The 20,843-nt window shown below is 40.8% G+C and overlaps 1 protein-coding gene across 5 annotated transcripts in view; it reads right to left on the minus strand.

Annotated features, from left to right (window-relative positions):
• BCAS1 (brain enriched myelin associated protein 1) overlaps positions 1–20,107 on the minus strand; it is a 114,178-nt gene extending 94,071 nt beyond the window's left edge. For all 5 annotated transcript variants that reach the window (XM_054541878.2, XM_054541880.1, XM_054541881.1 and 2 more), the window contains exons 1-2: positions 20,035–20,107; positions 19,476–19,545 (exon numbers count right to left, since the gene is read on the minus strand). In XM_054541878.2, coding sequence (XP_054397853.1) covers positions 19,476–19,545; positions 20,035–20,106 — 142 coding nt within the window. In that variant the 5' untranslated portion in view covers position 20,107. The remainder of the gene's footprint in view (positions 1–19,475; positions 19,546–20,034) is intronic.
• Between the last annotated feature and the right edge of the window lie 736 nt (positions 20,108–20,843).

Below are 20,843 nucleotides of genomic sequence, written 5' to 3' on the forward strand. Positions count from 1 at the left end.
CCAATGAACAGGTTGGGAAACTGAGTCTCTGAGAAGAGACTAATGTTGTGCTGGATGAAATTTCTTTTTCTGACAATACATTATCCAAATCCTCCAAGCTTTCAGTTCAAAGAGGAAAGCAGAAACTATCATTATAATTTTATTTACAAAGTGTCCATGTATGAACATTATTCACCGCCCAATCATCTCCTCCTATGCAAGCAACACCGTCCTATGCATCAATATCCTGATCTGTCAGGATTCAGGATAAAGTGGACATATACACACTAATTGCAAAGGGAAATTGTAAATCTTGCAAAGATGCAGGGGTTTATAGAGTCTTGTAACATTGGTGAGCTGCTTAGATCACACACATGACCGTGGTTGGACCAGGATCTGGCAAAGTTAAAACAGATCACTGAAGAAGGAAAAGTGGACAACACAACACAGTAAGTTCTTCAAAAGCGTTATATTAGAATATCAAAGGATTATGTTAGGCCTTTGGGAAAACTCAAAACTTTATGAAGACCTCAAAAAATTATGCAAAAATGACCCTTCAGTGGTCATGCTGCAAGAGTCAAATGACACTTCAAACAACTGTGGCTTTCTATGTTGTGCAAATGCATCTGTTGTTTTAAAGGTCTTAAAGTCAGGGTACATGTGGCAGATATTTATGACTTGGAGGAAGATATTAGATTTGAAACTTTCACTGAATGATCACATTTCATGCTTTTAACATTAAAAAGCCAGAATGTCTTTGCCAAGAAATTCTAGCATAAATAAAAGAAAAGGATGGGATTTTGGAACATCGTGGTAGAATTCTTGACTATCAGCTTTATACAACATGTCTGGACATTTAGTGATGGAAATGCTGGATGCCAGAGGAATGTAGGCAAAGGTACTACTACCCCATGCTCTTCAGAAAGCATCCTCTAAAAGCGACAGTGATGATCCGATACTGTGGGGCAAGACTGACAGTGACACTCACGATTTCCACTCTTCTCTTTAATCATATATTTCCCATCATTCATGTGCTACAAAACTCTGGAATATGCAAAGCTCATTCAAGTGCAAAACCAGCCTTTGCTCCAACATGAGCATATATTTTCATTTAAAGACACATCAGATGTTTCATTTGATTTTTTTATAAATCTGATAATAATGTACATTTAACCTGTGTTTACAACCAAAATAATTAATCTCTCTGAACCCTTTGTTTTTCCTATCTCTATCCTCCACCCTCATTGCCAGATAAGTAACATCTGCAACCTGATGTGGCATATTGAACTTTGTTTATACTCACACAAACACGTATAAGCATCCCAGATACACATATACAGGGACTGTATCTGTCCTTTTTGTTTTTATAGAAATTGGATCACATTAGACATATTTTCTGAAGACTTTTGTACATTATAGTTGGTCTTCACAGTCAATAGCTCCAAATCTATCTTATCTTCTAAAATAGCTGCATAATATTCCTCAGTATGGATATACCAAAAGATATTTAAACCATTGCCTAATCAATGAATATCTTGGTAGTTTCCACACTGTTTTTTCCATTTCCACTATACTGGAATAAACTTTCATGTTCAAAAATCCTAAACTGGTGCTATATTTCTATAGAATAGAGGCACAGATGTAGAAGTGTTACCCTCAAATCAATATGCATTTAATTTTTAAAAACAGACACTGCCATATTATTTTCTTAAAAAGGCTCTACAGATTCACATTTCCAGCTGCAATGAGTGTCTTAAGCACCTTTTAAGTGGTAAGCGGCTTACCAGGGGAGGTGGTCTATTATTCTATCAGTGGCTTCAGTTGTTAGGACACCACGGGTCGGCTGTGGAGATAGGTTTGTGGGGCAGGTTGAGTTCAAGACACATAGAAGATTGCCAAAGGGTGACTATTATTACTTTGAGACTCTGGAGAAATTAGCCAGGAAACAGAAACAAGAGGCTCAGGGTGCAGCAAAGTAGCCAAATGAGGACGATATTGTTTTCTTTGGAGCAGATATACAAATGGCCAAGGAACTCATAAAAAGATGCCTAATGTCATCTCATTAGGGAAGTGCAGTCAAAGCCTCAGCATGATACGTCTTCACACCCACGAGGATGGCCATAATCAGAGAGACAATAACCAGTGTTAGAGAAGATGTGGAAAAATCGGAATGCTCATGCATTGCTGGTGGGAACGTGACATGGTGCAGCTGCTTTGGAAAGCAGTTTAACAGTTCCTGGAAAAGTTAAACATGGAGTTACCCTAAGACCCAGCAATTCCATTCCTAGGTAAGCAAGAAAATGAAAACATATGTCCACACAAAAACTTGTACACAAATGTCCATAGCAGCATTTTCATAATAGCTGAAAAGTGGAAACAACCCAAATATCCATCAATTGGAAAAAGGAAATCTAGCATTTGCATACAATAGAGTATTAATCAGCCGTAAGAAGAAACAAAGCACCAATCCATGTTATATCATGCTTTATGCTTGGAAGCATGATGCTAAGTGAAAGACGCCAGACACAAAAAGCAAAATATTGTATGATTCCATTTATATAAAGTGTATAGAATAGGCAAATCCATAGAGGCAGAAAACAGATTAGTGGTTGCCAGTGGCTGAGAATAGGGAAAAAACAAAGCGCTAAAGGGTAGGGAGTTTTGTTTTGGAGTGATGACGATGTTCTGGAATTAGACATGGAACGGTTGCACACATGGTGCAAGTATCCTTAAAATCACTGAATTGTCACGCTAAAAGGTAAATTTTATGGTAGGCGAATTGTACCTCAATGTGTAAAAAGAAGAATTAGATAAATAAATAGCAACACAGCACCAAGGGCTGGGGGTAGGAAATAGACAACAAACAGGAGTGAAGAGTTCACGGGAAAAGACATGCAGCCAGCTTTTAAGCAGAAGAAAAGATGTTTGGCCTTATAAGTAGTAAAATAAAAGCACGATAAAATTATGACACTTGGCTTTCCCCCTGCCAAATTGGTTAAAAAGGAGACATTTGATGACCCCAGTGGAAAGCGTATAAAAAAAGAGCAGCTGTGGCCAGGTACGGTGGCTTAATGCCTGTAATCCCAGCACTTTGGGAGGCCGACGTGGGCAAATCATGAGGTCAGGAGTTCAAGACCAGCCTGGCCAACATGGTGAAACCCTGTCTCTACTAAAAAACAGAACAAAACAAAACACCAAAAAATAGTTGGGCGTAGTGGCGGGCGCCTGTAATCCCAGCTACTTGGGGGGCGGTGGCAGGAGAATCATTTGAACCTGGGAGGCAGAGGTTGCAGTGAGCCGAGATTGTGCCACTGCACTCTAACCTGGGCAACAGAGTGGGCCTCTGTCTCACACACAAAAAATAAAAATAAAAAAAATAAAAAAGAACAGCCGTATAGATCGTCGGTGGGAGTGTAATGTGGCCACCTCTTTGGAGAATAGCTCAGTAATATCTTAATACTTAAAATTTCACAAACACTGTAAGTCTAACTTCCACTTCTAAAATGTTATCCTAGAAATATAATTGCACAGGGGTACAAAGGCTTACGTATGGAACTATTTGCTGGACTACTGTAGTTGCGGCAAAAAACTGGAAATGACCTAAACACTTATTAGTAGAAACCTGGTTAAATAAATTATCATACGTCCTTGAGGACACAGGGACACAAAGAGGGGAATGACAGACACTGAGCCTACTTGAGGATGGGAGGAGGAAGTCGATCTTTTGAAAAAAATTACTAGTGGGTACTAGGCTTAGTATCTGGGTGAAATAATAATCTGTACAACAAACCCCCATGACATGAGTTTACCTTATAACAAACCTGCACATGTACTCCGAACCTAGATAAAAGTTTAAAAAAAAAAATAATCATATGTCCCTACAATGAAATATTCCACAGGCATTAAAATTCCCCAAGGAATTTTAGTAAGGAAAAAAAAAAGCTGTGCCCAATAGCATGTACAGTATGTTTCCATTTGTTTTTAAAAAATGGCGTCAGGAGATGAGGAGAGAATTTATAAATAGACATGCTTGGATAACTCTGGATATAAGAAACTGTAGAGTATTTACCTCTAAGGAAGGAAATTTGGGTGGGGATTTTTTCTCGCCTTATCTTATTATGTATATCACTCAGAATGTTTACTATGTATATGCATCTACCCCATCCATGCCATTAAGAAATGAAGAAATAATGAAAAGAAAAAATGAAAGTAGGGAACTAGAAACGAGAGGTGGGATTCAAAGTGGACTGAACATTTGACCTATTTCCCAATTTGCCTGGGGCTGGCCCAGCAGCGAGGCAGGTTCTAACCAATGAGCATCAGCTTTGAAGGGAGGGGTTGATAGGTCGGGTGGGCCCTGCTTGCTGAGAGCGTCATGGCCTTAGGGACATCTCCATTTGCAGAGTCTGAGCCTCTGCTTGGCAAATTCAGAAAATCCAGCTTTTCTTTTTATATCACCTGGAGTTGATGTAACTCTCAGAAGGCATTTTTAAGAGGACTCATGAATTAACTGCATAGCCAACTTCCTGGCTTAAGACTACATGACAGAAAGCTGCAAAGGGGGCCAGCCACTGGCAACATCCCACCACTGTCCCTCTCTGTGGAAAACACAGATGGGACGCACATTGTGACGGGCAGGGTGCCTGGTGAGCCCACAAATCTGCAAGCACAGCTGAAATTGGTTACAGGATTTCAATGTTTCATTGCTTGAAGCTATAATAACTTGATGATGATGATGATGATGATGATTTTTTTATAGCCATCTTTTTAGAGGGATTTGAAGTAGGGAAAAAAATAAACTTCACACTGTCAGAGGTTGCCAACTATGAGGTCTGCTGATTGTTTGGCCAACACAGTGTTTATATTTTTTTGAATTGGGAAATTTCATTAGAAAGTCCTAAAATCAGGCTGTTATTGAAATGTCTTATTATTGGCTAAGGGTTTCCCAGGGCAGCCATCCCTGAAGCTGCGTGGAGCCCTATAAACAAGGAGACTTTCCAGTTCCCTGCAAACTCCACTTCATTCAGAGCCTTGAGCCAGTTCTTACATGGTCCTCAGACTTGAGCCAGTGCAAGAATACCCGGGAGGGGTTGTGGGAACAGATAGCTGGGCCCCACCCCCAGGGAAGGGGGTGTTTCTGACTCAGGAGGTCTGCACTCTGGCTGCAGAAACTGCACATCTAACGGGTACCCAGGTGATGTGATGCTGCTGGCCCAGGGACAACTCCGAGAGTCACTGCTATTGGGCACTGCTATTGCACCCACACATAGAGGCAGGCTCTGCTTACATTTTTCAGTTCTTGTTCCCAGAAACATTTGCTCTTTGAGGTATGCTTTGCATATAATGGATCCTACCCACTAATACAGTATGCTGCTTTTATTGATAAACTTCCAGAAACTTGGAGGGCACCTACCATTTCTTTGGTCTCGCTGATTATTTTTATTTTTGTTAAATGAAAATTGTTGGTAAGTTCTTTTTGGTGTGGTAAAAGGATGTGAAAAGCAGATTTAAAAAAAAAGTCCACTCTAGGATTAGAATTGTAGGTGTGTTTATTCTATTTCAAGATCTGGTTAAAATGCACCTTGAGGAAGAGAACTGAGTGCAGCTGTTATTTGTCAATGCTGTTTCTCTTTTCATGTTTTTTTCATGTTGCCTCTTGGTCTCTCCTATCTCTCTTGGTCTATCCTCCAAGACAGAGATGAGTGATCTTGAAACCCTGCCAGTGTTTTTATCTTTTGAGCCCAACTGTGCTGCCTCGTTTTCTTCTCAGTCCGAAGAGGCAAAGAGAAAGTTGCGTAGGACTCAACAGCAGTTGCATGGCGGTTCAAATCAGACTGTATGAGCCACGCAACAGTAGGTTGTGTCCAGAGTATCAGTCATGGTAAGTACAAAAAAGTCCTTAAAAATTTAAAACAGAAATGCCAATGTTTTATTTTTGAAAAATGTGAATAAGAAATTTTCTGGCCGGGTGCGGTGGCTCATGCCTATAATCCCAGCACTTTGGGAGGCCAAGGTGGGCAGATCAACTGAGGTCAGGAGTTTGAGACCAGCTTGGCCAACATAGTGCAACCCCATCTCTACTAAAAATACAAAAATTAGCCAGACGTGGTGGCACGCGCCTGTAATCTCAGCTACTAGGGAGGCTGAGGCATGACAATCGCTTGAACCCGGGAGGTGGAGGTTGCAGTGAGCTGAGATCATACCACTGCACTCCAGCTTGGGCAGCAGAAGGAGACTCTGTTACCAAAAAAAAAAAAAAAAAAAAAAGAAAAAAAGAAATTTTCTAAGTGTATTCCAAATAACTTTTAATGTTGGATAAACATTAGGAGTTTAAAAATACTTATGCCAGAGGAGTGCTGTGACTCACGCCTCTAATCCCAGCAAAGTGGGAGGCCAAGCAGGGAGGGTCACTTGAGCCCAGAAGTTTGAGACCAGCCTGGATAACAAAGGGAGACCTCATCTTTACAAAAAAAACTAAAAAATTAGCCAGGTGTGGTGGTGTGTGCCTGTGATCCCAGCTACACAGGAGGCTGAGGCAAGAGGATTCCTTGAGCCCTGGAGGTCGAGGCTGCAGTGAGCCATGATCATGCCACTGCACTCCAGCTGGGTGACAGAGCAAGACCTCATCTCAAAAAACAAACAAACAAAAAACAACAAAAAAACTTACGCCCAGGTAAAAATTGTCAGAGAAAAATAAGAAAAAAACTGAATGCCCAACATTAGCATAATGGCTGAATGAATTGTAGTATGTCTATGCCTTGAAGTACATTGTAGCTTTAAAAAAATGAATTAAAGTTATACCAGTTGAATTTGGAGTTGAGATGGGGAAGATTATTACAATAAAAAAACCCACTATTAATGAATGTGCTGGGAAATGTCTGTATGGGGATACTTAAAGTAAATTAAAATAAAGACCAGACCTGAAGAATCCCTGAGCAGACAAAGCCTATTAGACTACATAAGTGACCTAAACCTTGCTCGATTTGCAAACATAAGCAAAACAACTCGAACTGTTTTTTGTAAATGCCTATATTAAAGAAAAACAGAACTTGATCTCAACCAATCAGAAACAGTCAACAAACTTAAAATTATATAACTGGGTGCTTTCCAATGAGATGATCAAATAAGGCAACTGTGTAATTGTAACAGATCAAACAAATTTTATATTATGCTTCTGCATTTTCCCTAAATTCTTGCATGTAATGCTTTGTCATCAAAACACTAATTCCCTTTTGGTTTTCTTTTCTCAAATTAATGAATTGCCTCTATTCAGATAAACTCTTTGAAATTTTATTGTGTCTCAGATTTGTCTTTTACAAAGTATAGAACAAAGAGAAAAATATGAAAGAAGAAATATTAGGTTGTTAGCTTGGGTGTCCTTGGAGGGGGTAGGGAAGATGTGAGATGAGGAAGAAGCCAATAAGAAAAAGAAAAAGACACGTTTCACCAAAACAACAATAACAGAAAATATGATTGCATTTATTCATATATGTTAATTAGTATTTATGTAAGTATATATGCATGTAAAAATAAAATACAAAGAATTAAAATGCATACTAATAGTTATTTCAGTTATCTATGGCTGTATAACAAGCATCCCCAAAATGATCAACTTAACCACCATTTTTTTAGCTCATGATTCCATGCATTAAGAATTCAGGGCCAGGCATGGTGGCTCATGCCTGTAATCCCATCACTTTGGGAGGCCGAGGTGGGTGGATCACGAGGTCAGGAGTTTGAGACCAGCCTGGCCAACATAGTGGAACCCCGTCTCTACTAAAAATACAAAAAATTAGCTGGGCGTGGTGGCGGGCACCTGTAATCCCAGCTACTTGGGAGGCTGAGGCAGGAGAATCACTTGAAGCCGGAAGGCGGAGGTTGCAGTGAGCCAAGATCACGCCACTGCACTTCAGCCCAGCGGACAGTGCGAGACTCCATCTCAAAAAAAAAAAAAAAAAAATTCAGGCAGACGCCAGGTGCAGTGGCTCATGCCTGTAATTCCAGCACTTTGGGAGGTTGAGGTGGGCAGATCACCTGAAGTCAAGCAGTTCCAGACCAGCCTGGCCAACATGGTGAAAACCTGTCTCTACTAAAAATACAAAAATTAGCCAGGCATGGTGGCACATGCCTGTAATCCCAGCTATTCGAGGGGCTGAGGCAGGAGAATCACTTGAACCTGGGAGGTGGAGGTTGCAGCAAGCCAAGATCTTGCCACTGCACTCCAGCCTGGGTGACAGAGTGAGACTCTGTCTCAAAAAAAAAATAAATAAATAAATAAAAATAAAAAAAGAATTCAGGCAGAGAGGATAGGATCAGCTTATTTCTGGTCTATGATGTCTGGAGCCACAGCTGGGGTGCCTTGAAAGGATGAAGATGGCTGGGACGGCTCACACAGGGACATATGTCTGGAGCTTTAGTTCTGGCTATGGGCTGGTTTCTATGGTCCTTCTTCATACGGCATCTATTAGCTGAAATGCCCATGATGTTTTCTTTACCCACAGGTCTGGTTCCTGGACTGGGATGGCTGGAATATTTGGGGACTGGCTGGGCACCTCTCTCTTGCCTCATGGCTTCTTCATGTGAGTAGCTTGGGCTCTCTTACAGCATGGTAATCTCAGGGTAGAAGTTCTGATATTGTGTCTAGCCTTTCTCAGAGCTAGTGTTGCAAGAGACAAGGCAGAAGCTCCAAGTCTTCTTAAAAGGCTTCTTGAAAGTCCTGTGTCATCCCTTCTACTACATACTGTTGGTTATATAGGACCAATCCAGAGGGGACTACACAGGGGTGTGAATACCAGGAAGCATGGGTTATTGGGTGGTGGGCTGTGTGTGTGCATCTTTGGAGACTATCAACCACAATAATGCAATAGGGAAGATAATTTTATCTAACAGGAATTCTCCACTAGACTTTTTGGTGAGAAAAAGCACTGAGTTTGAGAAGGATGAGATTTCCCCAGGGCTCTTGCTCACTCCCAAGGAAGACAGAGGCACAAGGAGCTGTTGGGCCATCTGGGAGAGCCAGTGTTCAGAACTCTCTGTTATTACTTTAGACTGAGTGGTGATACAGTGCAATGGAGGGAAAGAAGAAAGGAGAGTGCCTGTGAGTGTTATCAGTGGAGAGTTGTCCAGGTTCTTGGTGTTTTGAACAAAAAAATTGGACAAAATGCACCAACAAAGCAATGAAAACACAGATTTATAGAAATGAAAGTACACTCCACAGAGTGGGAGAGGGTTTGAGCAAGTGGCTCAAGAGTGCTGGTTAGAGAATTTTCTGGGGTTTAAATACCCTCTAGTGGTTTCCCATTGGTTACTTGGTGTATGCCCTATGTAAATGAAGAGGATGAAGTGAAGTTACAAAGTTATTTACTTGGTGTACACCCTATGCAAATGAAAAGGATATTTCCTGCCATAGCTGAAGTGCAGCTACATCCATAGTTGAGCATAGAAAGTTGTGGGTTTTCTGCTTGACTTAGTTCTAGGAAGTCCTTAGCTTCCCCGCCTCCAGACCCTATTCCCCTACCTCACGAGGATGGGGTGTCTCGCAGAGTTTCAAGGTGGAGAGTTGAGGATAGGGAGCCTCTTGAGTGAGAGACATATAGCAATGTAAGGAGAGAGAAAAGTGGTGTTTAGGATGTGAGTTAGGTCTCCTTAATATCCTTTGAAAGGCCAGAGTAAGGATATGAACTACTTTCCTTTGCTCAATTCTAATAATTCTTTGGAATCACCTCTGGCAGACACTGCTTGTGGCCTGCCCAATAGCCAATCTTCTCCAGCCCCAACCATGTATTATTATGATGATTCACTTGCATCTCAGAGAGATGCTTGATTCCCAGCATCCCATGCAGCTGGTATGGGCCATGTGATGTAGCTCTGGCCAATAAGAGGATGCCTACATGGGGCAGGGGTTTCGGGGGAAGATCCTCCTTCCTCTCATAATACAAGGAGAAGAAAAAAATGGTGGCAAAGTTTGGCCTTTCCTCTCCTGCTTTTGGATCCCATGATGTAGAGATGTGATGTTTGGTTCTGTGACAGCCATCTTGTGAGCAGGAGTGACACAATTGGCTCATGTACTTGGTGTTTTGATGAGGCTGTCAGACTGCTGTACCAAATTTAGAACTGCCACCTCCAGACTTCTTGCTCAAATTAAAAGTGCTATTTACTTAGCCAGGGTTGCATTCCTCGAAGCTGAGTGCAGCAGAGTCTGGGAACTTGCCCTTCGGCCTTATTATTTTGTTCCTCTGCTACCACTGGCTTAATATGCCAGTGTTCATTCATCAACCATTTCTAAGTCTTTAGTGTATCTCAGGCCTGGTGCTGAGCTCTGGGACCCTCATAACAAGAAAGGATGGCAAGCGTCCTGCTCTCAGGGACTTTTACTCGAGTTTGGAATCAGATAAAAAATAAGACCAATTGGAGGGAAATAGTCGACACTAGGAGAACACATGTATTTGCTCCCTTCCAGACAAGTGCTGTAGCCTATATTTTTTACTACATCAGGGAGCTATGCTTTTTGGCATCGGGTCTCCCATTCCACTTTGACTAGGCACTGATATTGGCAAATGCTTCTCTTCTCACTCATTATGTTATTGGCAGGAGCACTTTTCTCAAGTTAGAATTTTCAATCCAATAAAATGATTCCACTTACATCTTTTTTTTTAAAAAGCAAAATTAGTCTATTATTTTTAGGAACAATGACTAGGAGCAAAAAAGGAAAATACTAATTTTAGAAACCTTTTATCCAGGTCAAACATTCCTTCTGTTTCTGGAAAATGATGTGTCCTGGCAGAGAAGGTGTGTCTTAGTCTCTGCCATACATTAGCAGTGAGGCCTGAGAACTAATGTCATAAATTTGCTAGAAAGGAATCAAATAAGGGCAAAAATCAGGCATTTTAATTCTCCAAAGATCTATAAAGTTTTAGGCATAAATAATATGCAGATGGGAAAATCTGGTCAGGTGATATGTCAGGGAAAGCCAATGGTAAAGAATAAGTATGAGAATAACCTCTACTTTTTTTTTTTTTTTAATAGAGATGGGGTCTCTATGTTGCCCAGGCTGAACTCAAACTCCTGGACTCAAGCAATCCTCCCACCTCAGCCTCCCAAAGTGCTGGGATTTTAGGCGTGAGCCACTGCACCCACCCCAATAGCCTCTACTTTTAGTTTTGCCCAGAATCCTTTATTTCAGCACTTTTATCTTGTGCCAGCTGCTGTTTTTAGAGCTCCCCTACAAAGTTCATACTATTATTCCAGTTTTACAGATGAGACTCAGAATAAACTTCCTTGCCAAGGTTGTACAGCTAGTGAGTGGCAGAGCCAAAACCTATGCTCTGGTCTGTTAGAGTCCAATGCTTGAGAGGATATGGTTCCATTTCCGATTGCTACAACAAATTACCCCAAATGCCCCAGCACAAATATATTACAGTTCTGAAGCCTGTAGGTCAAAAATGGGTCAGCTTCTAGAAGCTGTAGGGGAGAATCTATTTCCTTCTCTTCTCTAGTATTCAGAGGTCACCTACATTCCTTGGCTTGTGGCTCCATCCTCCAGCTTGCAGGCCAGCAGTGTAGCATCTTTGAGTCTCTCTCTCTCTGTGACATCTGCTCCCATAATCACACCTTTTCCTACTCCAACCCTTCTGCCTCCCTCTTATGAAGACCCTTGTGATCACACTGGGTCCAACTGGATAATCCAGGATAATATCATCTCACATTCCTTAGTCACATCTGCAAAGTCCTTTTGCCATGTAAGATAACATACTCATAGGTGCTGAAGATTAGACGTGAGCATTTGATGGGAGGAAGGGCACCGTGCCGTGTGCTGGACTCTCAGCTATGATACTCTGTGGTGTCATACGTGAAGAAACTGCATAAGTAAGTTGCACTCCCTAGTGTATGCACTCTCAGTGGGGATGGTATTAATCCCAAGGGGGCGAAAATTGGTTCTATGGGGGAGGATGAACAAAACTCATTCTTTTTATGTATAGAGCACAGATACAGTACATACACAGATACATGTCAGTGTCATTACAATTTCATGAATGGGATGCGCTTAGCTCTTAATGCATTACCTCGTCTAGTCCTGGATGTCAACTGCGAGGCCAGCGTGTCATCCCCACTTGCCCACCTGCCTTCTTTGCCCTGGCCGTCCACACTCTGCCTCCCCTTGCATCCCTCCCCAACACCTCAGCTCTGCTTGAGTGAGAAGATGACTCTGAGGTCCCCCTTAAGAACATATGTGCCTTTTAAAACTATGTTTTTGTTATTGAAGACAAAATGTTAATTAAATCACATCAGCATTAGCTGCACTCTCACAGAGCTTGGTTTTATGCCAATACTGGCCATCTATCTCTTTAGGGGGGTCTTTTGCGAAGAAACAAACTCGAAAACAACTATATTCTCAAAGTGGTAAAAAGCCTTTTTAGGTATTTCCTTCTCAGAATCTCTAGGCTTAGGCTTTCTCTTCTCTTTTTAGCTTTTGAGTGAAAAAGGTAAGGAGCAGCCGTCATTCTCCTTTCTTATTGGTGGGAAAGTGATTGTTGCATATTAATAGGGGTTGTGGCACCTCCGTGGTAATGTTTCACTAAATGGAACAGAGTATTCTCTTTCTAGGATGGTTAATTTTGTCTGGCCTGACAGTGGTGTGTGGGACTAAATGTTCTGTCCTTTCTATCTGCCTGATCTCTGAGCCATGGGAGATTGAGTTTCTCCTTCACAATCCACTAAAGTTTGCATATGAACAAAACAGGGGATCTCTGCACGCAACAGGAGGGTGATGTGCTCAACTGTGAGGTGTGGTCCCACTCGAAGTTGTCTGATTCAATGAGATGCAATAAATTAACATACCACATGTATTGCGGGGAGGTGAAGAGGTACCAGATGACAGTCTCCCGAGGTCTCCCTCTCTTGGGCAGTTTATGGGAGGAATGGGCTGACAAAATAGCTAAGAGATGTCATCTCTTCACAAAACACCTCCCCATCACATTACTTTCTTTTGTGCAGACTCCTCCTGCCTCCAGTGATGAATTCAGAGGAAGCAAAAGAACTGGTTGAGTGGAAGACACCTTCTAACATAGCAAATGATCTTTTCCCCCCATTCTTCATTGAATTTTTTTTTCTTTAGTTGATGTGAGCTGCTTTTGACTATGGTTTTGTTGTTGTTGAGATGGAGTCTCTCTCTGTCTTCCAGGCTGGAGTGCAGTGGCACGATCTTGGCTCACTGCAAGCTCTGCCTCCCTGGGTTCAAGAGATTCTCCTTCCTCAGCCTCCCGAGTAGCTGGAATTACAGACGTGTATCATCACGCCCAGCTAATTTTTGTATTTTTAGTAGAGACAAGGTTTCACCATGTTGGCCAGGCTGGTCTCAAACTCCCAACCTCAGGTGATCCACCCGTCTCGGCCTCCCAAAGTCCTGGGATTACAGGCGTGAGCCACTGCACCCGGCCAACTATGCTGATTTTTAAAAAAGTTCATTGTACCTTAACAGCATTTACAAAAATCGGATTTATCTGATTGAAGTACAATTTACATACAATAAAATCCACCAACTTTAATAGCACAATTCAGTGCATTTTGACAAAATATGCAGTCATGTAGCCTCCACCATGATGAAGGTATAAAGTTTCTCCATCATTGCAAAGTTTCTTGATGCCCCTCTGCAGTGAGTGTCTCAACCAGCCCCAGCCCCTAGCAACCACTGATCTACTTTCTGTCACTACATTTCTGCCCTTTCTAGAATTTTACATAAGTGGAATCATGTAGTATGTTGCCTTTTGTGTCTGGCTTCTTTTTCTTAGTATAATAATTTTGAGATTCATCCATGCTGTTGCATTGATCAGTAATTCCTTCTTATTTATTGCTAAGGATTATACCATCTGCTATAGCCCGAATGTGTCCCCCAAAATTCATATGTTGAAACTTAATTACCATGTGATCATATTAAGAGGTGGGGCCTTAAGGAGGTGATTGAGTTTAGAGGGCAAAGACCACATAAATGGAATTACAGACTTTATAAATGGACTTGAGGGAACTAGCTAGTCCCTTTCATACCCTTCTGTCGCTTCTGCCATATGGGGACACAGCATTCCTTCCCTCTGGTGGGCACAGCAACAAGGTGCCATCTTGGAAGTAGAGAACAGGGCCCTCACCAGACACTGAACCTGCTGGTGCTTTGATCTTGGACTTCCCAGTCTCTAGAACTAGGAGAAATAAATTTCTACTTTTTATAAATTACCTGGTCTATGGTATTTTGTTATAGCAGCACAAACAGATTATGAGACCATTGTACGGATATATCCTAATTGGATTAACTGTTCTTCTAATGATAGATATTTTGCTCTAATAGAAATAATTCTCAAGATATTTTTGGATTCAAATAAAGCAACCATTTGAAAAGGATGGAGACAAATTGAGGATACTAATTTAAACAACTGTATATTGGCAGAACAAGCACATAAGCCTCTCACCCAAAGTTTGCAAGCAAATGTGTTTGTCTTAGTGGCATTGCAGGTAAATCACATGGTATGTTACTTTAACATCATTAGCAACCTACTCCAAAACGGGACAAATAACATCCAAAATTGGTGAGTTAAGCTAGAAATATAACATAAGCAAAAACTGAGACATTTTGATTTTTCAATATATTGTTACTTAAGATGAATAACAATACCAAACTTTTGAGAAAGATCTCTAATCCACATGGATTTTATTACTTAATGTTTGTTTGATATCAAATTCCCATGGTGGTTTGCTCTTACTAAGAAAAAGCACTCTACACGATACATTTCTTTCTAGGAGGATACAGAATGTAATTTCATGTTTTAGTTTAAAAGAGGTATTTTCCCTTATTGATATCTCTCACATTGTATCTAAAGACAAATAAAAGACTTACAAAGCATAAGGGATGTAGGAAAGACTAGTTTTAACTTTTGATTTTAAAGTTCCAAAAGATACGTTAGGCAGAAATAGTACAGTTAACTTCAAACAGCAATGGCAGTCTTTATGTCAATTGACATTAAATCCAAGACAGAATAACTTTCCTTATGTGTTTACCACCTGCCAGACACTGTTCTGAGAGTTTTAGGAGTATCAACTTATTTAAACCGTACAATAACTTAGAAGCTTGGTCCTATCATTATTATGATTCCCATTTTACAGATGACAGAACAAAGAAGCTCAGAAACCTGCCCAAGCTCACATATTGGAGCCATGATTCAACTGTAGCATCCCAGCCTCTTTGGCTGTTTGCTTAGCCACGGTACCATTGCTGCTTCTAAATAAGCCTTCATAGGAAATATTATTGGATGTCAATGGTATTAGTCTGTTCTCATGCTACTAATAAAGACACACCTGAGACTGGGTAATTTATAAAGGAAAGAGGTTTAATGGACTCACAGCTCCACATGGCTGGGGAGACCTCACAATCATGGCAGATGACGAAGGAAGAGCAAAGGGATGTCTTACATGGCAGCAGGCAAGAGAGCATATGCAGTGGAACTCCCGTTTATAAAACCATCAAATCTCGTGAGACTTATTCACTATCATGAGAACAGCATGGGAAAAACATGCCCCTATGATTCAATTACCTCCCACTGGGTCCCTCCCATGACACGTGGGGATTATGGGAGCTACGGTTCAAGATGAGATTTGGGTGGGGACACAGCCAAACCGTATCACCAATGAATTGTTTTAATTGTAATTTTTTTAAATAGGAAAAGTATAGATAAAAAGAAACGAAACAGTCACCTAGATTTCTATTTATTTTTCCAATGACTTTTCTATACCTCTATACATATATGTATACATCAACAGAGATCAATAGAAATGTGCGTCAAAAGACATGGACAAATAATTCTCTCTGAAGGACAAAAAAAGGTCACCCAGAATTTCACTTTTATACCCCTTAAAACTGCACTGAAAATTATAACTTAGCTAATAACCTTAGGAAAAGAGCATGAGGACAACAATACGCTTAAAAGGGATAATGACTCTAAAGCAAGTTGCACAGGTTGAAGATGTCAATGAATAACAGGCAAAATTGCTACCTCGGGATTAACTGGGACTCTTTACAAATTCTCCAGTAGTAGCTGAGTATGTTGACAGCAAGACTGCCAGGTATGAGGGCGAGGTACAAATAACCCATGACTCGGAAATGTGTGTTTCTTTTCCCTCATCACGTGCAGGTGTTCACACAGCAACTGCTGTCTCAGACTGTTGTCCTACGTTTCAAGAGAAACCTATTTCCCTCCTTTTGGGAACATCTTTGTGATATACATACATATATATGAAATATGCATACCTATATGTATATCTCAAATATGTGCATATATGTATGTGAGATATACACATATATGAGATATATATGAGATATACCTATGCGTATGTATATCTCATATATGTTAACACACATGCATACATATATGAAAAACATAAATGTATTACAGGTGAGAGAGGAAAGAAAAGAGAAAGTGAGATGGAGGATGGAGAGAAGGGTAGAGAGAGAGGCTTTCTCAATCCCAACAATTTTTCCCTATTCATTCCTTGCCCTTGCACTCCATATTAAACATAAGAGGATAATTGAAAACAACCCGATTAAAAATTGGGACAAAATGAGAATGTAAACTGGCACAGTCATTATGGGAAATAGTATGGAATTTCCTAAGAAAGTTAAAAAATAAAACTACTATATTAGTCTGCTTTTCACACTGTTGATAAAGACATATCCAAGACTAGGAAGAAAAAGAGGTTGAATTGGACTTACAGATCCGCATGGCTGGGGAGGCCTCAGAATCATGGTGGGAGGTGAAAGGCACTTCTTACATGGTGGCGGCAAGAGAAAATGAGGAAGATGCAGAAGTGGAAACCCCTGATCAAACCATCGGATCTCATGAGACTTATTCACTACCATGAAAACAGTATGGGGGAAACTGCCCCTATGATTCAAATTATCTCCCACTGGGTCCCTCCAACAACACATGGGAATTATGGGAGTACAATTAAAAATGAGATTTGGGTGGGGACACAGAGCAAAATCATATCAACTACCATATGATTCAGCAATCCACTTCTGGGTATATATCTAAAAAAATGAAAGAAGGGTCTCAAAGTGGTAGCTGTAGCCCCAAGTTCATTGCAGCATTATTCACAATAGCCAAGATATGGGAACGACCTATGTGTCCATCAGTGGATGAATGGAAAAAGGAAATATATATATGGACACACACATATGCATATACATGTGTGTAAATACACACACACAACAGAATAGTTATTCAATCATACAAAAGAAGGAAATATTGGTATTTGCAACAACATGGATGAACCTGGAGGACTTTATGATAAGTGAAATAAGCTAGACACAGAAAGACAAATACTATATGATCTCATTTATATGTGGAATCTAAAAAAGTTGAATTCATAGAAGCAGAGAGTAAAATGGTGATTATCAGAGGCTAAGGTCCAGGGAAAATTTTGGTCAAAGGGTACATACTTTCACTCATAAGATAAATAAGTTGAATGGTAAATATAAGTTAATAATACGGTTTTGCTTACTTGAAATTTGCTAAGAGTAGATTGTAAGGGTCCTCACCACACCCTACAACAAAAACAAAAAAGTAGCTATGTATGGTGGTGGATGTGTTGATTTTATATATATGTATACACACACATACACACACACACACACACCATGGAATACTACTCAACCATAAAAATAACAAAATAATGTCTTTTGCAGCAACTTGGATGGAACTGGAGGCTATTATCCTAAGTGAAGCAACTTAAGAACAGAAACCAAATACTGCATGTTCTCACTTGAAAGTGGGAGCTAAGCCGTGTGTATACAGGGGCATACAGTAGCATAATGGACATTGGAGACTCCAAAGAAGGGAGGGTGGGAGTGGAATGAGGGTTGAAAGTTACCTATTGGGTACAATGTACACTACTTGGGTGACAGGTACATTAAAAGCCCAGACTTTGCCACTATATAATCACATCCATGTAAACAAAAACCACTTGTACCCTAAAGCTATGAATTTTTATTTTTAAAGAACCTTCTACAGAGCCCCTAATAGTTCAGATTCTCAGTCCCCAACCTTAGGGTATTCTGAATAGCAGCTATGGGATGAGACTAGGGCATGCAATTTTTAATACATTCCCCAGGAAATTCTAAAACCTTTGGAACCAATGCTATAATATACGTCCTTCATTACTCAGGAAAGGAAACCGAAGCCCAGAATCTTATATGTGAATGAAAACAACCATAACCATAATATGATAATGATAGGAGCACTTATTATCTGTCAGGCACTGTAATATGTGCTTTCATTATATCAGATGCTCATGCTATAAGTACTGTTATTCCCACTGTACAGATGAGGAGCCAGAGGTTCAGAGAGGTTATGTAACTTGCTCAAGGTCACACAGCTAGTAGGTGGCAAAGCCAGCAATCTGATTGCAGAATTCTTACCCTCAACTACTGGGCTATACTACCTCTTCTTATATAATTTATATGTATCCATCACATAGTAGAGCCTGACCACCCTGGAAGCATTGAATATATAGTCTTATGCTCCAGGATAAAGTCAAATAGGTAAGTATATGCCTCAGTTTTAACACTGCCCTCATGAGGACACAATTCTATTGTCTTTTATAATTTATCAGTTTCTGAAGAATTCCTAAGTGTTGATAATGGCAGAGGCTGTGCACATTTGGGGAAAAGGAATACATGAAATACCGCTGGGGATTACGTTAAATGTTTAATAAACAACCTCCTTTAATCCTCATAGCAATTCTGTGAAGTAGGTACTTTTATCCCCATTTTACAGATGAGAAAACTGAGGCTGAGAAAAGCAGATGCCTTGTTCCAGGTCACACAGCCAGTAATCTGCAGGGCAGAGATTGCAACCTAGGTCTGCCAAGCGTCGTGTTTTCACTCTATTGCTTTTATCTTATCTGCTGTAACTCCTCAGTCTCCTCCAGCTGTCACACATACTCAGAAGAGATCTGTTATTATGGCTGAATCATATTGCCCCCAAAGATGCTCAAGTCCTAACCCCCTGTGAATGTGACCTTATTTGGAAACAGGATCTTTGCAGATGATCAAGTTAAGATGAGGTTATTAGGGTGGGCCCTAATCCAACATGACTGTTTCGGTATGTTGAAGGGGAAATTTAGACATGCATAGAGGGAAGATGACATGAAGATGCAGGGAGAAGATGGCCATCTACAAGCCAATGAGAGGGGCGTGGAACACGTTCTCCCTGATGACCCGCAGAAGGAACCAATTCTGCTGACAACTTTATTTTGAACTTTTGGCCTTCAGCACTGTGAGACAATACATTTCTGTTGTTTAAGCCACCAGGGCATGGTAGCCCAAGGACAAACACAAGTATTTTCAAAGTGAGCCTGCAGCTTCAACCCTTTCATTATTTTTTTCGCCATAAACAGAATCTGCAGACCCTCCTTCCCCACGAGAGGGTAGATGCCCTTCCCAGAGTGGCACTGACCTTCCTCTAAGTGCTGAACTGTGTGGGTCGACACCACCACCGGAACCCCGTTCAGAGCAGACGCGTTGTCCTGAAACAGAGCACGTGGCATTGTGAGACAAATCTTTGGGGGAAAATCAGAAGAACTCAAGGAAGAACCTCTAAGTTACAAGGGTGTCTCACAAAAATTAAACTTAACTTAAAGGCTGTGTTTCTAGAAACTCCCCCGTTTTCTATCATGCCTTGGAGAACCAAAATAACTCACTCCAAGAGTGGACTCCAGTTATTATGAGAGCACACCATGGTGCCTCAGCTCAGGGGACCCCACACTCACAGGAAGCTCTGACCCGTCGCACGGAGGGGACCCGAGGCTCAAATGGGCATTTGTCAAGTCAGGGCTGGAGCACGAATTTAATATGCTGATTCTGACATCTTTTAGGTTATCCTTACTCCACTGTCTTGCACACACAGTCACAATCAATCAGCACCCAGGACTTCAGTCAACACACTTGTCAAATACAGGAAGTTCTTTTTTTTTTTTTTTTTTCTGCTGGTGCCCCTGTAATGGTTACTACACTACCTTGTAAGTCTCTGCTTCTGGTTCATTCTCTTGGTCTTCAACTCTTTGGGGAACACTCATTTGGTTACCCATTGCTCCTATAATGGAGAGAAAGAGAGGAAGAGAGAAAGAAATCAAAACCAAACGAAGCTACATGTGATACTAAGGTGCAGAGGCCTGACAAGTTGCCCATGGCTGTATTATCATCAGCTGAGATCACAACAGATTGCTTGTATTAGTCCATTCTCACACTGCTATGAAGAAATACCCGAGACTGGGTAATTTATAAAGAAAAGAGGTTGAATTGACTCATGGTTCCGCATGGCTGGGGAGGCCTCAGGAAACTTACAATCGTGGCAGAAGACAACTCTTCACAGGACACCAGGAGAATGAGTGCGAGCTGGGAAAATGCCAGATGCTTATAAAACCATCAGATCTCACGAGACTCACTGAGTATCACGAGAACAGCGTGGAGGAACCTGCCCCCATGATCCAATTACCTCCACCTGGTCCCACCCTTGACATGGGGATTATGAGGATTGCAATTCAAGATAAGATTTTATGTAGAGACACAGCCAAACTATATCATTGCTTATATTTATTTTGGGGAATAGAAAGGAGATTTTGGGCTCATGTGTTCAACAGAATTAAAGTTAAATGCAGTCATAATTTTCAGTTGCATTTCATTGCTAGGGGAAAATATTTATCATCATGAAAAGTGTATTCAGTGTAGAGAGCATTTTTTTCTCTTTTAGCTAAAGTCACAGCTATTAAGATTTTAGAATGAGGGTAATTGAAATAATAATAATTTTTTCTGATTCTCAAACTAA

The sequence above is a fragment of the Pongo abelii genome, chromosome 21, assembly GCF_028885655.2.
Source record: "Pongo abelii isolate AG06213 chromosome 21, NHGRI_mPonAbe1-v2.0_pri, whole genome shotgun sequence".
Classification (NCBI taxonomy): Eukaryota; Metazoa; Chordata; class Mammalia; order Primates; family Hominidae; genus Pongo; species Pongo abelii.